General features: G+C 42.7%; 1 protein-coding gene across 1 annotated transcript in view; it reads right to left on the bottom strand.

The window, feature by feature from the left end:
- Ppm1h (protein phosphatase, Mg2+/Mn2+ dependent 1H) overlaps nt 1–21,258 on the bottom strand; it is a 270,376-nt gene that overhangs the window by 31,767 nt on the left and 217,351 nt on the right. The window contains exons 7-8 of the mRNA XM_047548361.1: nt 12,117–12,180; nt 8,424–8,531 (exon numbers count right to left, since the gene is read on the bottom strand). Coding sequence (XP_047404317.1) covers nt 8,424–8,531; nt 12,117–12,180 — 172 coding nt within the window. The remainder of the gene's footprint in view (nt 1–8,423; nt 8,532–12,116; nt 12,181–21,258) is intronic.

The following is a 21,258-nucleotide window of genomic DNA, read 5'->3' on the forward strand; positions in this document are numbered from 1 at the left end:
AAATTTATATATCAACATGAATGTTTATTATGAATGAGATGAGAAGCCACAATAAATTGCTGGAAACTTGGATTCTAATCTTCCTTTCCTCAGACAAATGTTTAGAAAAATGTTTTTTGGTTGCGATCTTGCTTTTCCTCTCCATCTAGAACATTCTACATTTTCCAGCAACAAGCAGAACTTGTAGGATCTGATCTGAGCAATTGTCTCTAATACTTAAATTTAATTTGCATCTTTGTAAATCTGCCTTTATATATCAAATTAGATTTCCTTTCTTAATTATCTAAACAGTTAAATTATTGATTTGTACTCGTTTGTATTGGAAAGACAGACGATTGTTTAATTCTCAAGACTTCAGAGTAGAGAGGGTACTTCTACAGGAAGACTGTCACAGGAAGTCTCCCAGAAAACTGCCATCAGTTCCTTCCCTCCTTTGTATAAGCATGGTGCTCCTCAGATCAAGAGGTGGCTTCTGCTTCCCCTCTCCTTAGATGTGGGTTGGCCTCAGTATTTTCCTCGATCAACAGGATATGGTGGTGTGATGTTATGGATTTCAGAGGCTAGGTCTCAAGACTAATCTGGGACTCTTGAATCACTTGTTCTTGTGACTGTTTCTCTCAGGATCTGGAAGCCATGCTATGAGAAGCCCAAACCATGCAGTTTGACTATGATTACTGTCTCAGCTGATCTCTTAACTGCTAGCCAACATCAACGGCCACTCGTCTGAGGACTTCCAGCCCAGCCTAGTTGTCACATGACTCTAGCTCAACCAAAATCTGCCTGTTGACAGTGTGAGAGATTCCCAAGGGAGAACCATCCAGCTAGGCTCAGTCTATGGCTGCAGAATGATGAAAACTAATAGTAATTGTTCTGGTAAATCTCTATGTTTTGGAGGTTGCTTGATTTGTAGTCAAAAAAAGTATAAAGGTATCGTACAGGGATTAACACTTCCAGGCCCTCTCTCCCTATAGAGTTGGTAAGGGGGGACACTGAACCCTCTGGAGTTTTGTCCCTACATGTCCATGAGTGGCACTTGTTACCTCTGCTCCTGTCTTCCAGCAGGTAAATACTAGGAAAGCCCTTCCTCTTTGGGGTTGGAAGACAGTCCACAGCTGTCCATTGGATAAGTTTAATTTGGGGATTAGAGGAGAGAATTGAGAAGTATATTTTGGTCTTAAATCCAAACCATGGTTTCCAATCTAACTTTATATTAATTATAAAGTTATTTTGATCTTATACTCTTGTGTCTATTTATTTAAATTGGTTTAGAAAATTCAGAAGCCATAAAGTTATTTTTTCTCTTCAGACCATAATAAGCATCACCATTTTTCTTTTAAGTTAGAAAGTGTGTGTGTGTGTGTGTGTGTGTGTGTGTGTGTGTGTGTACACACATGTGTGTGTACAGGGTATTGACCCTGGGACCTCCCATAGGCTACGCATGCACTTAGCCCTAACCAACATCTAACTGGATCATATGACTGAATCCAAGGGAGAACCATCACTTTTACCATTGAGTGAAACCCCCAGCTTGTTCTTTTCTTTTTGGGGTTTGTTTTTTTTGTAGTACTAGGGATTAAACCCAGAGCCTCACACATGATAGGCAAGGGCTCTACAACTAAGCTAGATCCCCAGGCCCTTGTATCTATTTATTTTAAAAATTTCACTCTGCTTCATCCTCTAAAGTCCACCATCAGTTCTCCCTCTGTCTCACATATACCTTCTTTCAGTTTTGACAGTCCCTACTCCAGTTCAATTCCTCACTGTCACATAGTGACACAGGCTGCTGTCTGCAGCTCCCCACCCCTCCAGGAGCTCCCCCACCTGCATGCTGTTACAAGCTAAGATACTCCCTTGCTTCCTTAGGTCCAGTTCAAGCACCTCTGAAGTAATTAGCTTTATTACAGTTAATAGCCCTTCTAGGTAATCTTCCAAACTCAGTGACTCCCTAATGCAAATTTTATTTCATACCAAACTCACTCGGCTTCCTTCTTTTTCTTGTCCTACTTAGTCCCCTCTTCTTTAGATTATATAGTTCTCCCTCCCTTATTCAAACTCCTTTTGTCCCTTAGGACACAAGAAACAGGGTTTATGGCTAATTATTCTTTAGCAAATCTTACCTTCCAACTGGCCCCAAATTCTAATTCCTTGAGGACATGTTCTCCAGTGTTTTAACCATGATTTCTGCAGAAAGAGCCACTGAAATGTTCTCCAGTGTTTTAACCATGATTTCTGCAGAAAGAGCCACTGAAATGTTGTGGTTTCGATGGAGTAGGAGATAATAATTATAATGCCAGGTTGTGTGCTAAGTACTTTATATATGTCATTTAATTTTTTCCCCTTGACTTCCTTCATATAACCACCTTATTGTTCTTTTTTTTTTTTTAACTGAAGAGGAAGTTGAGATTTAGATAAAGTAACTCTCTCAAAGTCACTTGGCTAGTAACTGTAGAGACAGAGCTTAGAGCCAAGATTGAGTCCCAGGCTGAGTTTTTACCCACTCTATCATACTGTCCCCCAAGGTTATTCTGAAGGGTCTAGAGAATTTCAAAAAATAAGCGTTCCTCATCCATCAGCCAAAGAAATTTATTGGTCAGGTGCAGTGTAATCCTATAATCCCAGCTACTTGTGAGGCTGAAGCAGAAGGATTCCAAGTTTGAGGCCAGACTCAGCAACTTAGCGAGACCCTGTCTCAAAATAAAAATTAAAAGGGCTAACTTGAGATGTAGCTCAGTGGTAGCACAACCCTGGGTTCAATCCCCACCACCAAAAAACCTAAAACAAAACAAAATAAAACAAAACAAACACGTAGATAACGGCTGCTGCCCTTTTTGAAAACTTCAAGATGATTAGTCACACATATACCTTTTTGCCTATGTATGTTTATGCACTGTATATACAATCATATTCTGCTTCACTTCCTATAGCACAGTCATTTACCCATGTCATACACTCATACTGTTTCTTATGACCTGACCAGACTGCAGAAAGTCCAAAATATTACAGAATACACTCTTTCCCCAAACCAGATTTTGGCTTGGAGTACAAAAAGCCAAGAATCAGAAGTCTATGAATTTTAAGATGTAAGCATAAGGCCTCGAATATTATTTATGTTTTCATGGGACACAACAGGAATCCCAAACAAAAATAGTCATTCTCTTTCAACGTTGAAGTGAATCCTGGGAATCTCTAAGTGTGAAGCCTTCCAGAAGCTGGTAGGGAAGGAGAATAGTATTTACTGGCCATCTTTGACCTCATGCCAGGTAATTTCACCCATGTTCTTCTTTGCTTTTCTCAATACCTTGTCAATATAGGCCTTTTTGTCCCCCACCTTGAGTAAGAGGAAAGGCAGGCGGAATCATGTGTGCAGGCCATTGGTGCCAGGGCTGGATCCTGGAGTCTAAAATCTGTTCTTTTAGAGAAGGCTGTTTCAGATAAAAAATATTATCTAGATAAAAAATTCCCAAGAGCTAAATGAGTGACCTAGAGCTATTTAAAAAACAAAACGAAACAAACAAACGAACAAAAACCAGCTGATAGGAATCCTGAAAACTAAGAAGAGGCATAATGAAGCAGGGAGAAAAATTAGGCTCCGTGTGGTTCTGTCTGGCAGGGACAAGAAGAGGGAATTGCTGAGTGGGGGACGGAGTTGGCTCCCAAACAGAAAAGGGCCCTGTTCTTCCAAGGGCCTGAACTGGGGCTTAAGCAACAGCACAGTCTTGGAGTGGAAGCTGGAAAGAAGGGTGAAATTAAGAAGAATCTTAGCTGTACGAAGGGCCTGTCACAGGCCAAAAAGGGGTGTGGAGCAGAGAACATCTGGAAGTTTAGGCTGCAGGTCTGTGCCAAGCTGCCTGAGTCATAGGACACATTGTGTGTGTTGGATGGAGGTGGGAGAATTGCTAGAAAAGAGGGGAACGGCAGAGGGCCTGGGCTTCAGGGCCTGAGAGTTAACAAATGCTTTCCTTTTCCACTTGAACTCTTTGGGATGGTACAAAAACATTTCAGTGAGCTTCATCAGCAAGAAGATGGCAACCTGGCTGGGGAGGTTTTCCTTCTGCTGGGCCAAGGTCTGCAGCCTGTCACAGAAAATACGGTGCTGTCGACAGAGTGAGAATGGCTCCTACCCTGCACTGTAGCCGCAGCTCGCAGGCCTGGGTTCCCTTGGCGGGGCCTCTTACGGAATTCAGGGCTTGGCCAGGAATCCTTGCCTTCTACCCCGGAAGGTTTGAGGGAGACTCAGCAAACCTGGCGGCTGCTCTTCAGGTTTGGCAAACTGGAGATTTTTCCAGCGCCTTGTGTTCAGTGAAACTGAAAATGTGTTTGGCTAGAAACCCTTCTCTAATTTTTAAACCCCTGTGCATTTTTTACATAAATTTGATCCACATGTTTTTGATTTATTTATATTTAACTCATCAAATCAAATTAGGAGCTACAATGATGAATGGGAACAATGCTAATTTCCAAGAAGATTCTTGAGTCCTTTTTCTTAGAACTAAATCACATTTCCTCACCCCCGCCAACAACCTCCCCCCCACCCCTCCACAACCGTTAAAACTACCAGACTGAGCTGGGTTTGAAATTTAGAACCAAATGTGAAATAAAGATCCATGCTTGGCAAAGACAAAAATTAGCAGGGGAATGTTCTTAGGAAGTACGGTGAGAAAGTGGAGGCGGAGGGGGGCAGTCATGAAGACAGAGGAGACAGTCAGTTATCATGAGATGATTTAAACATGGTGACTTCGCTTTCTGGGCGCCCCCCAGAAGTGCCCCCACCTGGGCTGGGGAGATAGCTCAGTTGGTAGAGAGCTTGCTTCACAAGCACAAGGCCCTGGGTTCAATCCCCAACACCGCAAAAAAAAAAAAAAAAAAAAAAAAAGAAGTGCCCCCCTATTTCTCTTGGGTGTGATCTTATCACTATTCCCTAGAGCAAAGGACATTTTAGCCCCAAGATTCAGGGATGTGGGTGAGGGGCGGCCCCTGAACCTATCTTCCTTTGTTGGTTCTCTTCCATAGGAGCCAACCAAAGCTGCTCCCCTCTCCCCTTCATGGCACCCGTCTCCACTTTCCTGGCTCTGGCTAAGCCCTCTCCATCTGGAAGTATTTAAAATGTACAACAATATTAATCTCGTGAAAGAGAATCTTAGGATATACAGTACATATCCATTAAGCTAAATTATAGGTACGCAATCTTATTTTGCACAATTCTATCTGGCCTAGTTTGCATGTAAACACACACACACACACACACACACACACACACACACACACACAGACACACGATCACTACTGCCTTTCCCAGTCACCCCTTCTATTCCAGCATTTCCCCAACTCCAGGTCGCCAAGGTGTCAAGACGAAGTTGCTCTCTTAGGTTCAAGACAAAAGTACCCTCTACAGAATCCTCTGAGCCAGTACCTTGTGGGGTCCCTAGGACCTTGGCCATAGAAATTTCCTTGAACTTGGCTCTTTCCCCTATAGGCCTTGATCTAATTTAGACAGACCTAGGTACAAGTACTAGTTTGCTACTTGTTATTTTTTTTCTTGAGATCTAATTTCCCAGTCTGTAAAATGAGCCTAAGAGCCATACTTACCTCACAGAGTTGTTACAAGGATTAAATGAGATACCGTCAAACCTTAGTATATTGGGTGGGGAGTAGGGAGAAGGGTACAAAGTGTCAGTTAACGGGAAGAAAACATTTTAGGGATCTGCTGCACAGCATTGGCAACTGTAGGTATTATAGGTTTAAAAATTGCTAAAAAATAGTAGACTTTTTCCTGGGATCAACAGTAGCAGAGTGATTAGAAGAACTACAAGCACAGAGATTCTCCTTCAAACCATATTGAGCTTCTTCTCACTTTATATAAAAACTATTTACATGTATATATGGTGGGGGGGTGAAAACGAGGTTTTCAGTCTGCTTTAAGGAGCAAAATGGTTAATTAGTTTCCTGAGATCTCCAGATGCTTCTGGAAAATAGAAAGGAGAAGGTGCCATTTAACATGTCTGATAAATGCCTCTCCTCCAAGGGAGAAAATAGAGATGTTTGAGTCAAGTTACAAGCCCTGTTCTCAGTGGAGTTCAAAGAAACCGAGTTTGAGGTCCCTATTTATTCCTTTTCTCTGGTGGGAAGTTCCTTTAGCAGTAATTCACGATAACAACATTCATGATGTGGGCCAGGAGAGACCAGGAACCCACCAGCTGGGGGGCCGTTCTATAGTAATGGTGCTGCCCACGCACAATTGCTGTGAGGCCTCAAAGAGAACATATGTTGGCTCCTGAGCAATGGTCATTTTATTTAAAATCCTGGGTGATGGCAGGAAATGTTTGTTGTTTTCTAAGTCCACTATTTCCTGGAGAGTTCCCTTTCAGTGACCTCTTAGGCCCTGTATCTAGATGTGCTTTGGATGCCAGTTGCAGCTCTAAAGGACTCTAAAGAAACTATCCCTGCTCACAGTCCTGCCAAAGGGGTGGGCCAAGGTGACTGTCTGTGTCCGTAGAAGGCACTCCAGTGGACATACTCTCTGAAAAGGCTGGGAAGACACTTGTGGGCTCATATAAAAGGTGAGTTGGGTCAAGCAGGCTCCCCTCTAGAAATCTGGATTTGGGAGACTGAGAAGCCAGGTTGACTTGTAGCAGAGACATATGGAATGTGGCTGGCCACATTAACAGCAGAACTCTCTCACGAAGGCTGATAGATTCCTGCTGTGGTAGTTCTCCATGGCTGCTTTGATTCTAGAATCACTCTCCCATAAAGCCTGGATGTTCAAAGAGCCTCTGGTAGACACTGTAAGCATCTTTTCCAATATAATTAAAGAAAGCATCTCCTTTTCCTTTGGTGTTAGCTTGAGTGGGTTTCTGTTTCCTCCAATCCAAAGAATGGACATACTTCATTAAAAGAGTACCCACTGAGCAGGGGCCTGGTGACTTGTGCTTCTAATTCCAGAAACTTGGGCAGCTGAGGCAGGAGATCCTGAGTTTGAGGCCAACCTGGGCAATAAAGCAAGACCCTATCTAAAACAAAAACACCCCAAACCCAGCATGGGAGGGTGGGAGTGTAGCTCAGTGTTAGAACCTCTGAGGTCCTGTGTTCAACTGCCAATGTCAAAAACCAACCAACCAAACCCAGCACCTACTTTTGGGAAGAATATACAGGTGGATTATATCTACACATTCTGGCATTTCCAGTGTGAGGTGTGGCTTTAACACTCAGTTTGACAGTAGGGCTTTCTCACTCACTCCTCCCCGACTACTACAGAAATTGGTAATGCTCCTTCCTCCCAGTGGCCTTTACAGCTAGGGGAGGTCCTGTGATACAGTTCTGGCCAATGAGATGCAAGTGAACATACATTGGGATGGAGGCTGCCTCTCCTTCCTGTCTTTCTTGAGAATGTTATCCTTGGGGTTGCTGCCACCACCTTGCAACCATGAAGGAAAAGTCAGAACTGCAGAGATACCAGCCCTGGCACGGCTGAGAAGCAGAACCCTCACTAGGAGCTACCAAATCCCAGCCTTCTTATTATGTAAAAAAGATCTGTCTTTAAAATTCTGTGAGATTTTCTAGAACACAGAAACAGTCTTTTCCGATACACTCTGCAAGTGAACATAGAACTGATAGGTTTTCCAGTATTGTAGGAAACTTGAGTTTTAAAAAAACCAAATGTATGTTCAATGTTTTTTGATTTAACTTCTTTAAACAACAATTGAATAATGCAAGTTCTCTAGGTCATTAAAATCTAATGAGAGGATAAGGCGTGCCTGAAGAATTGTGATGTAAGGCAGTCAGCGAAAATGCCATTAGAGGACAAGGCTTGCTGTGTCTCAGGAGTAGGCAAAGACATTACTTTTGACTGGGGTAGGGGAAAATCAGAGAAGTCCCTACAGGAGAAGCACCTGAGTTAAATCACAGAGAAAAACAACTGCATATTTGGAGGGAAGGAGGCAGGGCATTTTTGGCAAAAGGAGTAGTTTTAAACAAATATGGGAAATTAAAGGTCAAGTACAGAAAACAAATTTACCTGGCCGATGCGGGGGAACAAAGATCAAATTAGAAAGTTAGACCAAAATTACAAGCCTTGAATGACCACTGAAGGAGTCTGGCTTTATTCTCCAAGCCAACGGGGTGCACTGAAGGTTTCTGAGCAATTAGGAGTCAGAGGAATTCTTTGGGAAAATTTACCTGATTGCAATCTGTGGGATGGACTGAAGGAGGCAGAGAGGGCCACCACCAGGAGGTTGTGCTACTCTCTGGGCAGGAGGTGATGAGGGACTGAACCAGGATGTCAAAGTGAGAATGGAGTGACATGAGAGACACTGAAGAAGCACATGTGACATGAGCTGGCTACTGTCTGGATATGGGGATGAGCCAGGGAAGGAATAAGGAAAAAATATTTTATTGTACAAAATACACATAAAAACCTCAAGTGGTACCTCTGGAGCTGAAGACAGGAATGGTTTTATGTAGATGTTGGAGTCATGCACCTTCAGGTCATGGTCCCCAAGTCCCCTGGTCACTCCAATAGTTGCCATTACTCGGGCCTAGAAGTATAAACAGAGGATCATCAGAAATAAACACATAGTGAAAACATCCCATCATGCTACAGCAGCTATGGGCTAAGAAAAAAATTGTCCAATTACTCCTGCCCATCTTTCCATGTCCCCTGCTGTTGACTTATGTGAATAGTTGTTATCAAGGAAGAGTGCCACAAAATCACTTCTGAATTTGAGAAATGGTTTTTCTACCAATTATCCTAACCTTATTGGGTTGCTGTTGTCTCTTTGCAGCTTTCTTTTGTAGAGACTGGAGAGAAGAGTGCCCAAAAAACTAACTCCAATCCACAAGTAATGTCCGCAGTTACTGAATCAGTTCATCTCAAACCTGACAGCATCCATCCATCCACCCATCCATACATCCATCCATTCACCCACCCATCTATCCATCCTTCTGTAACACATCCACTCTCCAAGTATTTGCTGAGCCCCAGTTATGTCCCTAGTTCTGTGATAGGTACTTAGCAAAACATAGTCAGAGGCCCCTCCTCTCCTTCCAAAGCTCAACTGTTAAGCTTTATGGCTAGAAAAAGTAAATTATTAGCAACTCTGTATCTGTCCTTTTAATGTTCCCACAAATTCCCTCTGGGTGGACAAGAACAAAATGCCATGAGTGCAGTAGCTACCCAGAGACCTCTGGGCTGAGACCTCAAGCTTTCTTCACACTGCTGTTCTGTTTTCTTTTTAATGTTTTAAGATGCCATAGATTTGATGTACCCAAACATTTACTGAGCACCTACTATGTTCAGACACCACGTGATAGGGGACACAATTTTCTAAGGCTTCATTCTTACTATAAAGGAGCTTGGTAAGGAACATGAGAGGTAAGTCTAACTAATAAGATAAGAAATATGCTTAAGTACTGAAGGACACATGGACAGTGAAGACTATGTGAGTTTACAGGAAATAAAAATTCTGCTGAGAAGGTCCCTGGAGGAGGTGGCACCAAGCTTCATGCTGAAGGATGGATAGTATCAAGACAGGCAGACTCAGAGACGGGGAGAACAAGTCAGAATGAACTGGAGCCCACTGGTCTAACTCTTACGTCATCAATACTATATTCCATGTAATGTCGTGGTACAAAGACCTGAGCTTGAAACTTCCCTCTGGTACTTGGGTAGTAAGAATAACTCCCTTATAGAGTAAGGATAAAGTAAATAATGGATAAGAATCAATGTAATCCAATACACTGTCTTCACCTTCATCCTCGTTTTCCAAAAGTGATGGACATTTTGGAGCTGGTCTCAAACCAGAAAGTAGGCAGAGTTAATATCCATGTAGAAATGAGATCATGACATGGTTAAGGGTCAGAGTCAAAGGGAATAAAATGTAAACATGACATGAAGCGTGGGGACCTCTGGGCAGTCAGGCTGCAGAAACCTCTGCTCTACTGGGAGGCTGGAGAGACTTACTTCCAGCTAAGAGGTGTTCAACTTGCACTGTGAAGATTCTGAGTCCCCTGTGGCCCTTGCACTCTCTCCCTGCACTGGCAACTTCTCTGGCTGGAAAAAGCACATGGCTGTGTTTTAGTTCAAAGAAATCTGATGTTCCTGCTAGTTCCTGAACTTGTTTACAAAGCATACAGGTGATACCCACACAAATCTTTAAAAGCTTTTCTGGAAATAAAAAGTAACAGCTGTGAAAGCACTCTGAGCCTCCTGTGTAGGAGTATGCATACAGAGAAAAAACCCTGTGAAGGATCTAGACAGGACTGCATGAAATCACAGAGGCCTCAGACAAGGATGGTATGCACTACTTCGGGTCAGGGAGAGGCTACCAATAAAAGTCAAAAGGAGACACAGTGCTTGCATAAATTAATTAATTAATCAATTAATTTATAAGTTTGTCTTTGCAGTGCCAGGGATCAAACTTAGCGCCTGGATGGGAGCATGCTCTGTAAGCACTCTTACCACTGAGCTACACCCTCCAGCCCATAGCAGCTTTTAAACAGGCCAACAGGTACAATGACAGAACTTGCCAGCTGCGCATCACAGGACTGCCAAGCCTTAATTAACTGAAATCCTTGAGAAACATGACATTTTCGTGACCTGAACTGGAAAAATCCTGACCCTTTAAATCTTGCTGAGACCTTCTAAGAGCACATCGGTCCGTTTTCCTGTTGCAATGTGTACACTGAACAGAACTGCACAACTTACTTAGTACTTAGGCATTTTTTTGAAGGTCTTCTATGTGTTGGGACCAGGCTGGGCAGGTATGAGGGTTACAAAAACAATAGGATGTGGTCCTGAGCTTACCGGAACATACTGGATAAAGCAGGGTAATGCTGGGAATCTCAGCCCCACAAGGAACGGCAGAAGCAAGCACAGGTCACTGACCTGAACCATGAGACACATTAATGGTGCCCACTGTACTGAAGAGCACATATTCCCCGGGCTTGTCCCTGTCATGATTTTAGTCAGACAATGGTGATGTGGAAGGGCACGTTAGTGTATAAAATGATCCCCACTTGTGTCAGATATTCATGTTTTGCTTTCATTTATGATATGCTTCCTTCCATTAAGTCTTCATGGAGGAAGACTTTTCTGTGTGCCCTCTCTCTCTCTCTCACACACAGACACACACACACACACACACACACACACAAACACATATTCACACACACGTATGTTCTGCCCAGAAAGGCAAGTTTTGGTTTGGTATTCTTGTCTTTCTTGTCAGTTACTTCTTGATAAAATTATCAAATGGTTAAAAAAAATTTCAGTTGAACGTTCTTCTTCATGTGACCACCTTTTACTTCTACTTGGAACGCTAGCACTGAGTTGAACTGTATTAGTGTTGAGAGCAAGAAAGCAATGATTCAGAAGGCATTTATTCTACTCGGGGAATGGGTTCAAAGCTTTCTCATCTCTACTCCATGATTTCAGTCTCCTCCAGGTCTCTGCTCACAGAGCATCTGAAGATCTCCAGCCTTCCTTTGGTTCAACCCTGTGCTAGTCAGTTCTGGCTTCTGACTGGGGCCCTGGGAGCTGATGATAGTGTTTGCCACATCAGTTGGGCTCTGGCTGATGTGATCTTATAGCTTAAGTACAGTGAGGCTCTGGAGTCCCTTCCCTGAGGCAAAGTCCAAACTCCCATGGTGGAGCATGAGAATGGTAGAAGGGGACAGAAAGCCATGGCTCCACATTTGGAGCTGCCCCTCGCTGGCTGTGCAGCTCTGCCTGAGCTGTTTTAACCTCACAGTCCCAGCTGCCTCCTCTAGCAAATGGATATGCCTCCTAGCCTGCTGTCAGATATAAAATGAGATGATGTATGTGAAAATGGTCATGTTTCGACACTGTAAAAAGCTACTCAAATGGCCTGGGAAGGGGGGTGTTATTTTCACAAAATCGACTTCCATCTCTGGTGTTTACCACCTGCGGCCCATCCCCCAATCCTGCTACTTCTTGGACCCTCAAGACAGGTGATCTGAAGGATGATGGATGTGATATTCGTTCAAGCTGGGAAGGCTATAAAATGATGAGCTGCTGAGTGGAACACACAGACTGCCACAGGCCATGCAGAGCACAAGGGGGACACAGGCTTCTCTCAATCCCCGGAAGCACAGACACCTACCTTCTTGCCTTCTCCATATATAAGGGGAAACTTCAAGTCATCATCTTCAATGGTTTTGTATGCCCTGTGGGGGGATAAATAACGTTGTAGAAAAGGTTTGCACTCAGTTAGTGACCCTCTGCCTTGACACAGGCTTCTGGGCACTTCATCTTCTCTGAGATCCCATCTGCTTCCCACACTGCCTCTTCTTTTTGGTTTGTTTTATTCCATAGAATTGTTCCCCTTATAGAATCGTGTGTGTATATCTTAGCAAACTAGAAAATACCAAGTCTTTATATGCTTGAAGATGGAGAGAATAAGTTGGCATATTCATCATGGTGAGAAGGGGAGCTGGGTTTTCTCCTTATTGTTGGTGTGATTAGGGGGTGACCCAGTAGCAGCCACTGGATCTTTGTCGTCCATCTGCAACTGTGAAACAGCAGAGCTGAGGAGAATGGAGTGTGATAGTGCTCCAGGACCAGTTCTCACCTGCAGGGGCTGATCACACCAAAGCAGCCTTGTACTGGGATTGTAATGTATAAAGCTGCTCCCCCGCCCATCAGGTACAGTAATTTTCCCCGCCGCCCAACCACTTGTCAATCTGTGAACATCCTGGCTAGCTATTGGTTCATCAGTCAGCTTGCAAGTATCCTTCTCCGATATTGGTCCCCTGTTAGCCTGGCGGAATTCAACTGTTTTACTGTAGCTTCCCCGCCATCTTTTCCCCATTCTTCTTCTGTCTGTCCTACTCACTTTTCTCTATCCTCCTGGCTTTCCACTCTCTCTAGTGCGCGCCCTTTCTTTTCCTTTCTCTTTTCCTCTCATTTTCTCTCTTACCCTGCAGGGAGACACTGTTTGCTTAATAAATTCCCTTATGTGATTTCCCGTGTCCGGCGTGGTTTCGTGGAAATTCCCTTACAGGGATGACTGCAGAAGGAATATGTAGACCCTGTTTAACCTCCGGATGATAATCAAGGTTGGCAGAAAGTTCTTTGTTTCACAATAACTTTTAAATGGCCATTAGGCACATGGTAAGAAAATCCAGTTTATACTTCAAGGGTCTTTTCTGGACATGGTTGTTCAAATGACCCACCGCATGTGAAATCCAGGTCTTACAGTTTTTCTCATTAGCAAGCCAACAAACAAACAAACACATAAACCTTTAATTTTTAGTTTCCTCATCTATAAAATACGAATTAAAGAGCTTGGCACAGAGCCTGTACTTATTAAAAGTCAATTAGCAGTAATTGTTACTAATATTTTGTAGATAATTAATACTTGGCATAACAATTTTCCCTTCTGCAAAATGGGATTATTGCTGCTATGTACCACCTGAAAATGATGTGCTCTCTGGACCACAGGATCCTCATTAATCAAACAAGGCCAAAAAAGTTATTAAAGAAGACTAAGTAAAAGATGGGGCAGGTTAAGTGTTTCAAGTAGATGCTTTTCTAAAATAGCCTCCTGAGTGCATGGAAAAACCCAATATATGAAATGGCCTCCCAGTCCCAGCTACACTTAGACAACTTGGGAGTGAACATGAAACCAAATTTATGGAAGTTCTTGATAAACAAAAGAATACAACTCAATTTAAAAAGAGTTCAACCCCAAAGTTAAAGCAAGTTCATTCTTATTGTGCAGGAAGCTATTTGGATAAATCAGGGATGTTTTGGCATCCAAAGTACCTGGGCTCAAGTTTGGCACATGTGCCCTCTGGACCTCAGGGTCCTCATTAATCAAATAAGGCCAAAACTGGGTCTCATTCATGGGGTTGTTATGAGGACTTAAGTGGAACAATGTATATGCTGAGCTGACGAAGTAAGGAGAGCTGAATAAAGGCACATGGTTGCTGCTATTCCTATCAAGGCAGCTAAGAGGTAATCTAGGAATTGAATTTTCAAAAAAGGAGCACTACTATTTCCTCCCCCCAAATCTACCCAACCAGCACAAAGGGGGAAGCACCATTTTGATGTTTTATATATCCACAGGAACTATTTTGAACACCGTGGCACACAAGTCACTTGGGGAAAAAAATAAAGGTAATTGTTAGAGTCCAACCCCAGTTTTAGGATTGGCCGAGTTGTACACCTGTGGTTCCAACCTTTGCTGTACATTGAATCACTCAGAAGAGCTTCAAAACATTCAATGACTAGATGTTATGTCAGACAATTAAAGCAGAATCTCTGGTGGGACTCAGGTATCAGGGGGTTTTTAAAGCTTCCCAGTTGATTCCAATGGGCAGCCAAGGTTAAGATCCCTGTTGTAGATCAAGATGCACTGAACTTATATTCAAAACGAGCTAAGCAACATGCCCCTCATCATCTTGACTTTTAAGGGGACAGACTGTGTGGCTTCAGGGATGGGGGAGAGATGGCCTGAGAAAGGCCTTGAATGGCAGGAGCAGGACTTGGGGAAGACCATGTAGAGAGGGAGGTGTGACTAGAGAGGAGACAGACCCAGACACAAGAGGGCATGGTGGCAGAGAAGCAGAGACGGCCTGGAGATCTAGGTCTAGGAGTGTGTTAGACAGGAGGCAGCAGCTCTAGAAACAAGGACGGCACATTGCTTACAACTCACTCAAGACTGGCTAAGAGCACTCTGAACTGACTTGAAAAGGCAGTGAGAAAACTGATCTCTAATCCCACCAAAAGCCCAGGTAATCAAATTCTCCCAGGGCAAAGACTTTCAGGAGCACGAAGTCCACGTTACCACAGCTCTGAAAGGCAAACACTCACCTGCGGTTGTCACTCTTGGGACCAAGGCAACTAACTGCAGATTTTAAAATCATATTTTAGCTTCTGTTTCTTTATCTTTGGGAACAACAAAAAATTAAAAATAGAAATGACAACCTTGGAAAAGGAAGGTTTATTCTGTGTCTGCCAGTGTGGGTTTTCAATCAGATACTCTCTCTCATCCCCTGGCAAGAAATGACAAGGATAAAAACTGGAAATAAAGAGAGAAAGTATGACCCACTGTCTGCCTCAGTCTTTTTGGGTTCCAAGTACAGTTCATCTTATAAAGGTAAGTGGACTCCTACCCACAGTCAGGAGGTCTCGAGTGATAAAACATTAAATACTTGGGGCTAGGGTATAGCTCAGTGATGGAGCATGTGCTTATTAGCAGGTGCAAGGTCCTGAGTTCATTTCTCAGCACCAAAAACAGCAACACAAAATCCTTGAGAGTTCAAATGGGCAACTTGATTACAGTAATAATTATAAGAATTATGGTTACTATGATTTACCGAGCACCTTCTACATGCCAGGTACTGGACATGGTGCTTATTTATAGTGTGTCCAAAATCTAAGACCCTGCAGTGTCTAATTTTACAGATGAGGGATCCAAGTCTCAGGGAGATTAAGATCATATACCAAGTTAGTGGCCCTAAAACCAGACTCAGGCTGCCTCAGAAAATATACTTGTTATGGTTTAGATATTAGGTGCCCCTCAAAAGCTCACATATGAGACAAGGTGAGAAAGTTTAGAGGTAAAATGACTAGATTATGATAGTTAACATAATCAGTGCAATAATCCCCTGATAGGGATTGACTAGATAGTGACTAAAGGTGGGTAGGATGTGGCTGGAGCAGATGGTTCATTGGGGATGTGCCTTTGGGGAAGTGGACATTCTCTGCTTCCTGGTGCCGTGTTCCCAGCTGCTTTCGTCTGCCATACCCTTCTGCTATGATGTTCTGTCTTACTTGGAGGCGCCAAGAATGGAGTCAGTCATCTATGAATTGAGTCCTCTGAAACTGTGAGCCCCCACATAGACTTTTCTTCTAAAATTGTTCTTGTCAGGTCTTTTGGTCACAGCAACAACAACAACAAAAAACCTGACTAATACAGAAATTGTACCAAGAAGTGGGGTCATTGCCGTGACTAATCTGAAAATATGATTCAGAAGTTTTTGGAGCTTTTTGGAATCTGTGGGAGAAATTTTGGCAAATTTGGCAATGCAAACTGGAAAAGACAATGTTTTAAATGGGTTAATGGGAAATCCTGGAGGGAGTTCAGAAGACCAGAATGTCAATAAGACTGGACAGCAAAGACTGGGGTCATGTTTCAGAGGAAAAGAAGAATTCTATTGGAAATTGGACTAGAGGCCAGTTGTGTTACATTATGGCTAATAAGTTGTTTGCATTTTGCCCATGTAAGACTTTCTGTGAGACTCAATTGAAAGGCGATGAACTTCTTAATCTGATGGAAGAAATTTCTAGGCAGCATGGTACTCAGGCAGTGGCATGGTTATTGCTGGTGGCTTTTAGCCAAATTTACTGTGATAAGCAGGAACAGAAAGCAAAGCAGAAAGATTTGAAAAACTTGGGAGTTTGGTTAGAAAACCGTGAGTAAAACTGGGGCTAAGGAATGTGTGGTTTTTAACCACATTACTGTCTCTAAAGAAATGCCAGAGACTTTGCCCAGAGACAATAAGATGGCTTGAAGTCATCTCAGAAATTGGTAAGACCACACCCATCTCAGGCTTAAGGTTTGTAAAAATAAAAATTCCTTTGAGCAGAGACCAGTGGAGCACCCTGCTTGCACAGAGGGGCCAAGGAACTTGTTTCACTATGTTCAGCTACCCAGGCATGCACAGGCTTCTGCAGCCAGGGTCTCAGGAGACTGGACTACTGCTCCAGATGGTGGCAGACCTTGGTGTCAACCATATGGTGCTGGTTCTGCAGGCCTGCGGGCTGCTGGAGTACAGTGGTCATGGAGGCTTTCACTGAGATTTCAAAGGAAGGCCTGGGAGGCCAGGTAAAATGCAGCAGGGTCAGGGTCCCCGTGGGCTGCCCCTGAAAGGGTGAAACATGGAAATGTGAGGAGGAAGCCCAAGTTGCAGTGGAGACCCCGAGGTTAAGCAATGCCAGTACGGTGAAACATTTATTGAGGAAGGCTTCAGGTATGGAGCAGAGACAAGTAAAGAGAGGCCATGCGGGCTGCAACCAGCAAGGCTATGCGGGGGGAGCCACACAAGCCCTTTGGTGAGAACATCAGGATGTCATGTGCTCCAGATGCTGGACATGGAGCTACAGAATTTGTTAGCCCAGCTGGATTTCAGTCTTGCATTGGTCATCCCTTCTTTCTATGCCCCTATTTCTTCACATGGAAATGTTTACTTTGTGGCTTTATATATTGGATATATGTAACTTGCTTTTGATTTTTATAGGAGTTCACAGTGAGAGTTTGCCTTGAGTCTCAGAAGAGGCTTTGGACTTTGACTTTTGGGGAATGCTAAAATGTTGAAACTAAATGGACGAAAAGTATCTTGCATTGTGAGATGAGCATGAACTTTTGGGAACCAGGGGCGGAATGGTATAGTTTAGATTTTAGGTGTCCCCCCCAAAGCTCTTGTATGCAACAAGGTAAGAAAGTTTAGAGGTAAAGTAATTGGGTTTTTAGAACCTTAACCCAATCAGTGATTTAATCCCCTGATAGGGATTAACTGGGTGGTAACTGAAGCCAGGTAGGGTGTGGATGGAAGAGGTGGGCTATTGGGGGCATGCCTTTGGGATATATATTTTGTATGTGGTGAGTGTAAACTCTCTCTTCCCCTCTCTCTCCTCTCTCTCTCTCTCCCTGCTTCCTGGTGCTATGTTCCCAGCTATTTTCCTTTGCCATGATGTTCTGCCTTATCTCTGACCCCAAAGAATGGAATTGGCCATCTATGGACTGAGACCTTTGAAGCTGAGAGCCCTCAAATAAACTTTTCCTCCTCTAACATTGTTCATGTGAGGTATTTTGGTCACAGCAGCAAAAAAAACTGAAACAATACCTCAGAAACATGCCATCAGGGCTCAGATTTGGGAATGTCTCATTCTAGCCAAAGTGTCTAAAATGAGACCATTACTGTCTACCTCGCAGTGGGTGATCTGCAAACATCTGAAGAACAAAAGGGGACTTTTGGCAAAGGAGGAAGGAGAATTTTATGTGAGTGGCAAATGAACAAAGGTGAACACGTACAGATAAAACCAGTGGCTGCTGCTCTACAGAGTTTTCAGGGGAGAGAAAGCGGGGGGGGGGGGGGGGGGGTCAACAGAAGTGCCAGTCCATGTTCCCAAACCTGTGACTGCTTTCCAGGCCATGCATGTCAACTGTGGCCTCAAGGTGCAGCTGAGTCCTTTCCCACCCAGGACAGATCTCCCTCAAATCTGGAGCACATGTGAAGGTCCCATCCCAGCTCCTGTCCATCGGAAGTCCTGTCTGCTGTTCTAAAGTACAGCCTACATGTAGGCCTGAGTCTGTGCTTCCAGCTCATCACTGGCTTCCACTGAGGGAAGAGGACAGAAGAGAGGTTTGCTGCTTGAGAGCTTTAACACATGGAAGTACTCCGAATCTGAGATTAACAGAGAATACCTGGTCACAGAACCAATTCCTTCATGCCAGATCCTAAGATATCTGAAATCCTGATTAAATTAAACTCTCCCCTACAAACCTCTGAAAACCAGATCACTTACTAGTTTTATAATAATATAACTGACCAGAAATTGTATTCAAATAATTACTTGTTACAAGATAGCAAAACCAAAGGCTTAGGAAAGATATTTAGAATACTCTTATTTGGGGTCATTTCCTTTATGAATATTTATGAGCTCAATTGACAAAAGGATAAGATGAAAAAATAAATGCAAGGCTTAAACAGAGCTGCTAAATTCTTGGCTTTCCCTAATTCAGAGGCATTATCCTTAAAAGTTTCCATTAAACTTTTTTTTTTTTTTTTAAGTACTAGTTTCCCCTGAAATGTTGATTATACAAACTTAAAAAATAAGCCACAATCAGTCTGGATCTATTGGAAGGAAGAATGAATATAGCTGACCGATGACTAAGTCACCTGTACCAAGTGGAGGAACCCCGTCCACAACACAGCTTATTTTGGTTCCTGGCCTCTGTTGAGTAAACAGTTGCAGACAGTTGTTTTCCTATGGGCTTTGCAGTACTTAATGTTAGCTCATTTGAGTGGAGAACAGAATTAGTAAATTCTTTCTAAATTGACCCAAACCCATCGATGTATTTGATATGTCTTATGGAAGAACATGAACTAAATTCAGGATCTCTACTTGCTTGAGAGCTTACACAGGAAGAGCTATCTCAAACTTTTCCCTTCCCTGATTCCTTCAACTATTTTTCACAGAACCCAGGGGGCTATCTCTTACCGCTCAAGTTGCCACTCATTCAATAAGTACTTATTTGAGCACCCAAATACTGTGGTAGGTGTCTTCTAGGGAATTTCCAGTTTGTCTGCAAACTCAAAGAATGGCGCTCAGAACTGAAAACACTTATGATGAGTCCAAATAAGAATGGAATTATTACTTTTTTTTTTAATTTGGACTTTGCTCTTTCTAAAATATTAATGAAGCTGTTACCTGGCTCCCTGTGTATGTGTGATTTACAGTCTTAGATTAAGATTGAGTGAAAACAAACAAATAAACAAAACAAAACAAAAGAAAACCAAATAAAACAGACCTGAGTCCATAAGAAAAAAGTGTCCAGAAGAGATGTTTTGGCTCAGGATCCTCTAGTTTATATTGATGTTTTACAATGATGGTTTACCCTGAATGGAGGACTCTAGTGCCATTATTAATTTTATCTTGCTGATTCCATGGGTATAGCCCATTGAAAGCTTTCTGAATTTAGATCCTTCCATTCAAGATGGTAGCTCTCCTTGCCATATCATGTTAAATTTGATAAATAACTATGCCATCTTTAGTCAGATCATTGAAAAGAATGCTAAGTAGAACCAAGCCATTAGAGAACTTCCTACAAGACTAAGCTAACCAGACACAGGCTGTATAATTTCTTAGAGGTGTATGGAAGAAAACATGTGAAATTTGAATAATAATATGCAGCATTATAATTCTGTCTCATGAAAACAACAAAAGCTATCAATTTCCTTTATAATATAAACAATAGGTGATAAAAAGCTTAGTAGAATTTTGTCTGGTGGAAGGATACATACAGAAGGTAGACTAACAGAGTGGACAAGGAAAAATGAATGATTAGAGTAGGTGGTCTTAGGCTTAAAAAACACCGATTCAGTGTATTTCAAGTGTTTTTAACTCTTCAGAGCTAGCTCTCAGACTCTCTGGGAAGCAACTTAAACAGAACCACTGCATGCTCAGTGTTTCTGTGTGTTGTACAAAGGCTATGAGAATAATCAGATTTTTTTACATTCCAAATCCATACTATTTCCATGATCAAACAACTAGAAACCCACCGAAAAGAAAAGATTATGAATTGAGCTAGACTTATTAGTGAACCCTAAGTGGTTCTTCTGATTTTACCACCTCCAATGGATGATGTTTCTTAGATTTTTCTTACTTCCAAGGCAAGGTTTTTCTCCATAGCATATCTTTCTAGATTGAGGCTCCCTTAGTACCACAAATCAGGCCCTCAGTCTGATCTCACACTCCGGAACTTCTCCCGCCTTCCCTGATGACTTGCCTTGGTTCAGATCGCATATCCCCTGCCTTGATGTTATTCTCAGCAGTTTCATAGATTTCAATGGTATTTCTGGAACCCTGGCTTAGCCCACTTCCTGAAGGTCTTCTCTGTTCCTCATCAGCACCCGGTCACTTGGACAGCACCAAGAACACCCCTCATCTCTGAGATTCAAATTCTGAACCATTTCCCTTTTGCTCCCTTGTTGTGGTTCTCAGGCCAGTTCCCTTCCTTGGACCTGCTATTCTACATACCTTCTGGCTATGTTTCCAGACTCTACTTGTGACAAATCTTTCTGACACTATTTTACTTGTAGTCTAGAATACCTTGCCATCTTGATTTGCCAGAAATACAATGAAAATTGAGTAGTTGGCTGATTAACATTATGCCAATTACTATAACCTCTATTTTCAAAACAAATTCAGAATCAGAAATTTTCAACCCGTCACAGCCCCAGAGTCCCAGCCATATCATCTCTTCTGGCACGACTGTAATTGGCTCACAGGGCCTTCATGCAATAATCTAGGCAAGAGGTAGTGGTGCTAAGACAATGTCACTAGGGCAATAGCTGAAAACTGTTCAGATTTGTCCCTTACCTCTGTTCTCAGAGCAACCAGAGTAATTATTTTAAAATGTCAGATCATGTCATTACTGTACTCCAATTCTTCAGTGGTTTTCCACTGTACTATAAAGTCAAGTAATCAAGTGGCCTTCTTTAAAATTGCTCCCT

Source organism: Sciurus carolinensis, chromosome 4, assembly GCF_902686445.1.
Source record: "Sciurus carolinensis chromosome 4, mSciCar1.2, whole genome shotgun sequence".
NCBI lineage: Eukaryota > Metazoa > Chordata > Mammalia > Rodentia > Sciuridae > Sciurus > Sciurus carolinensis.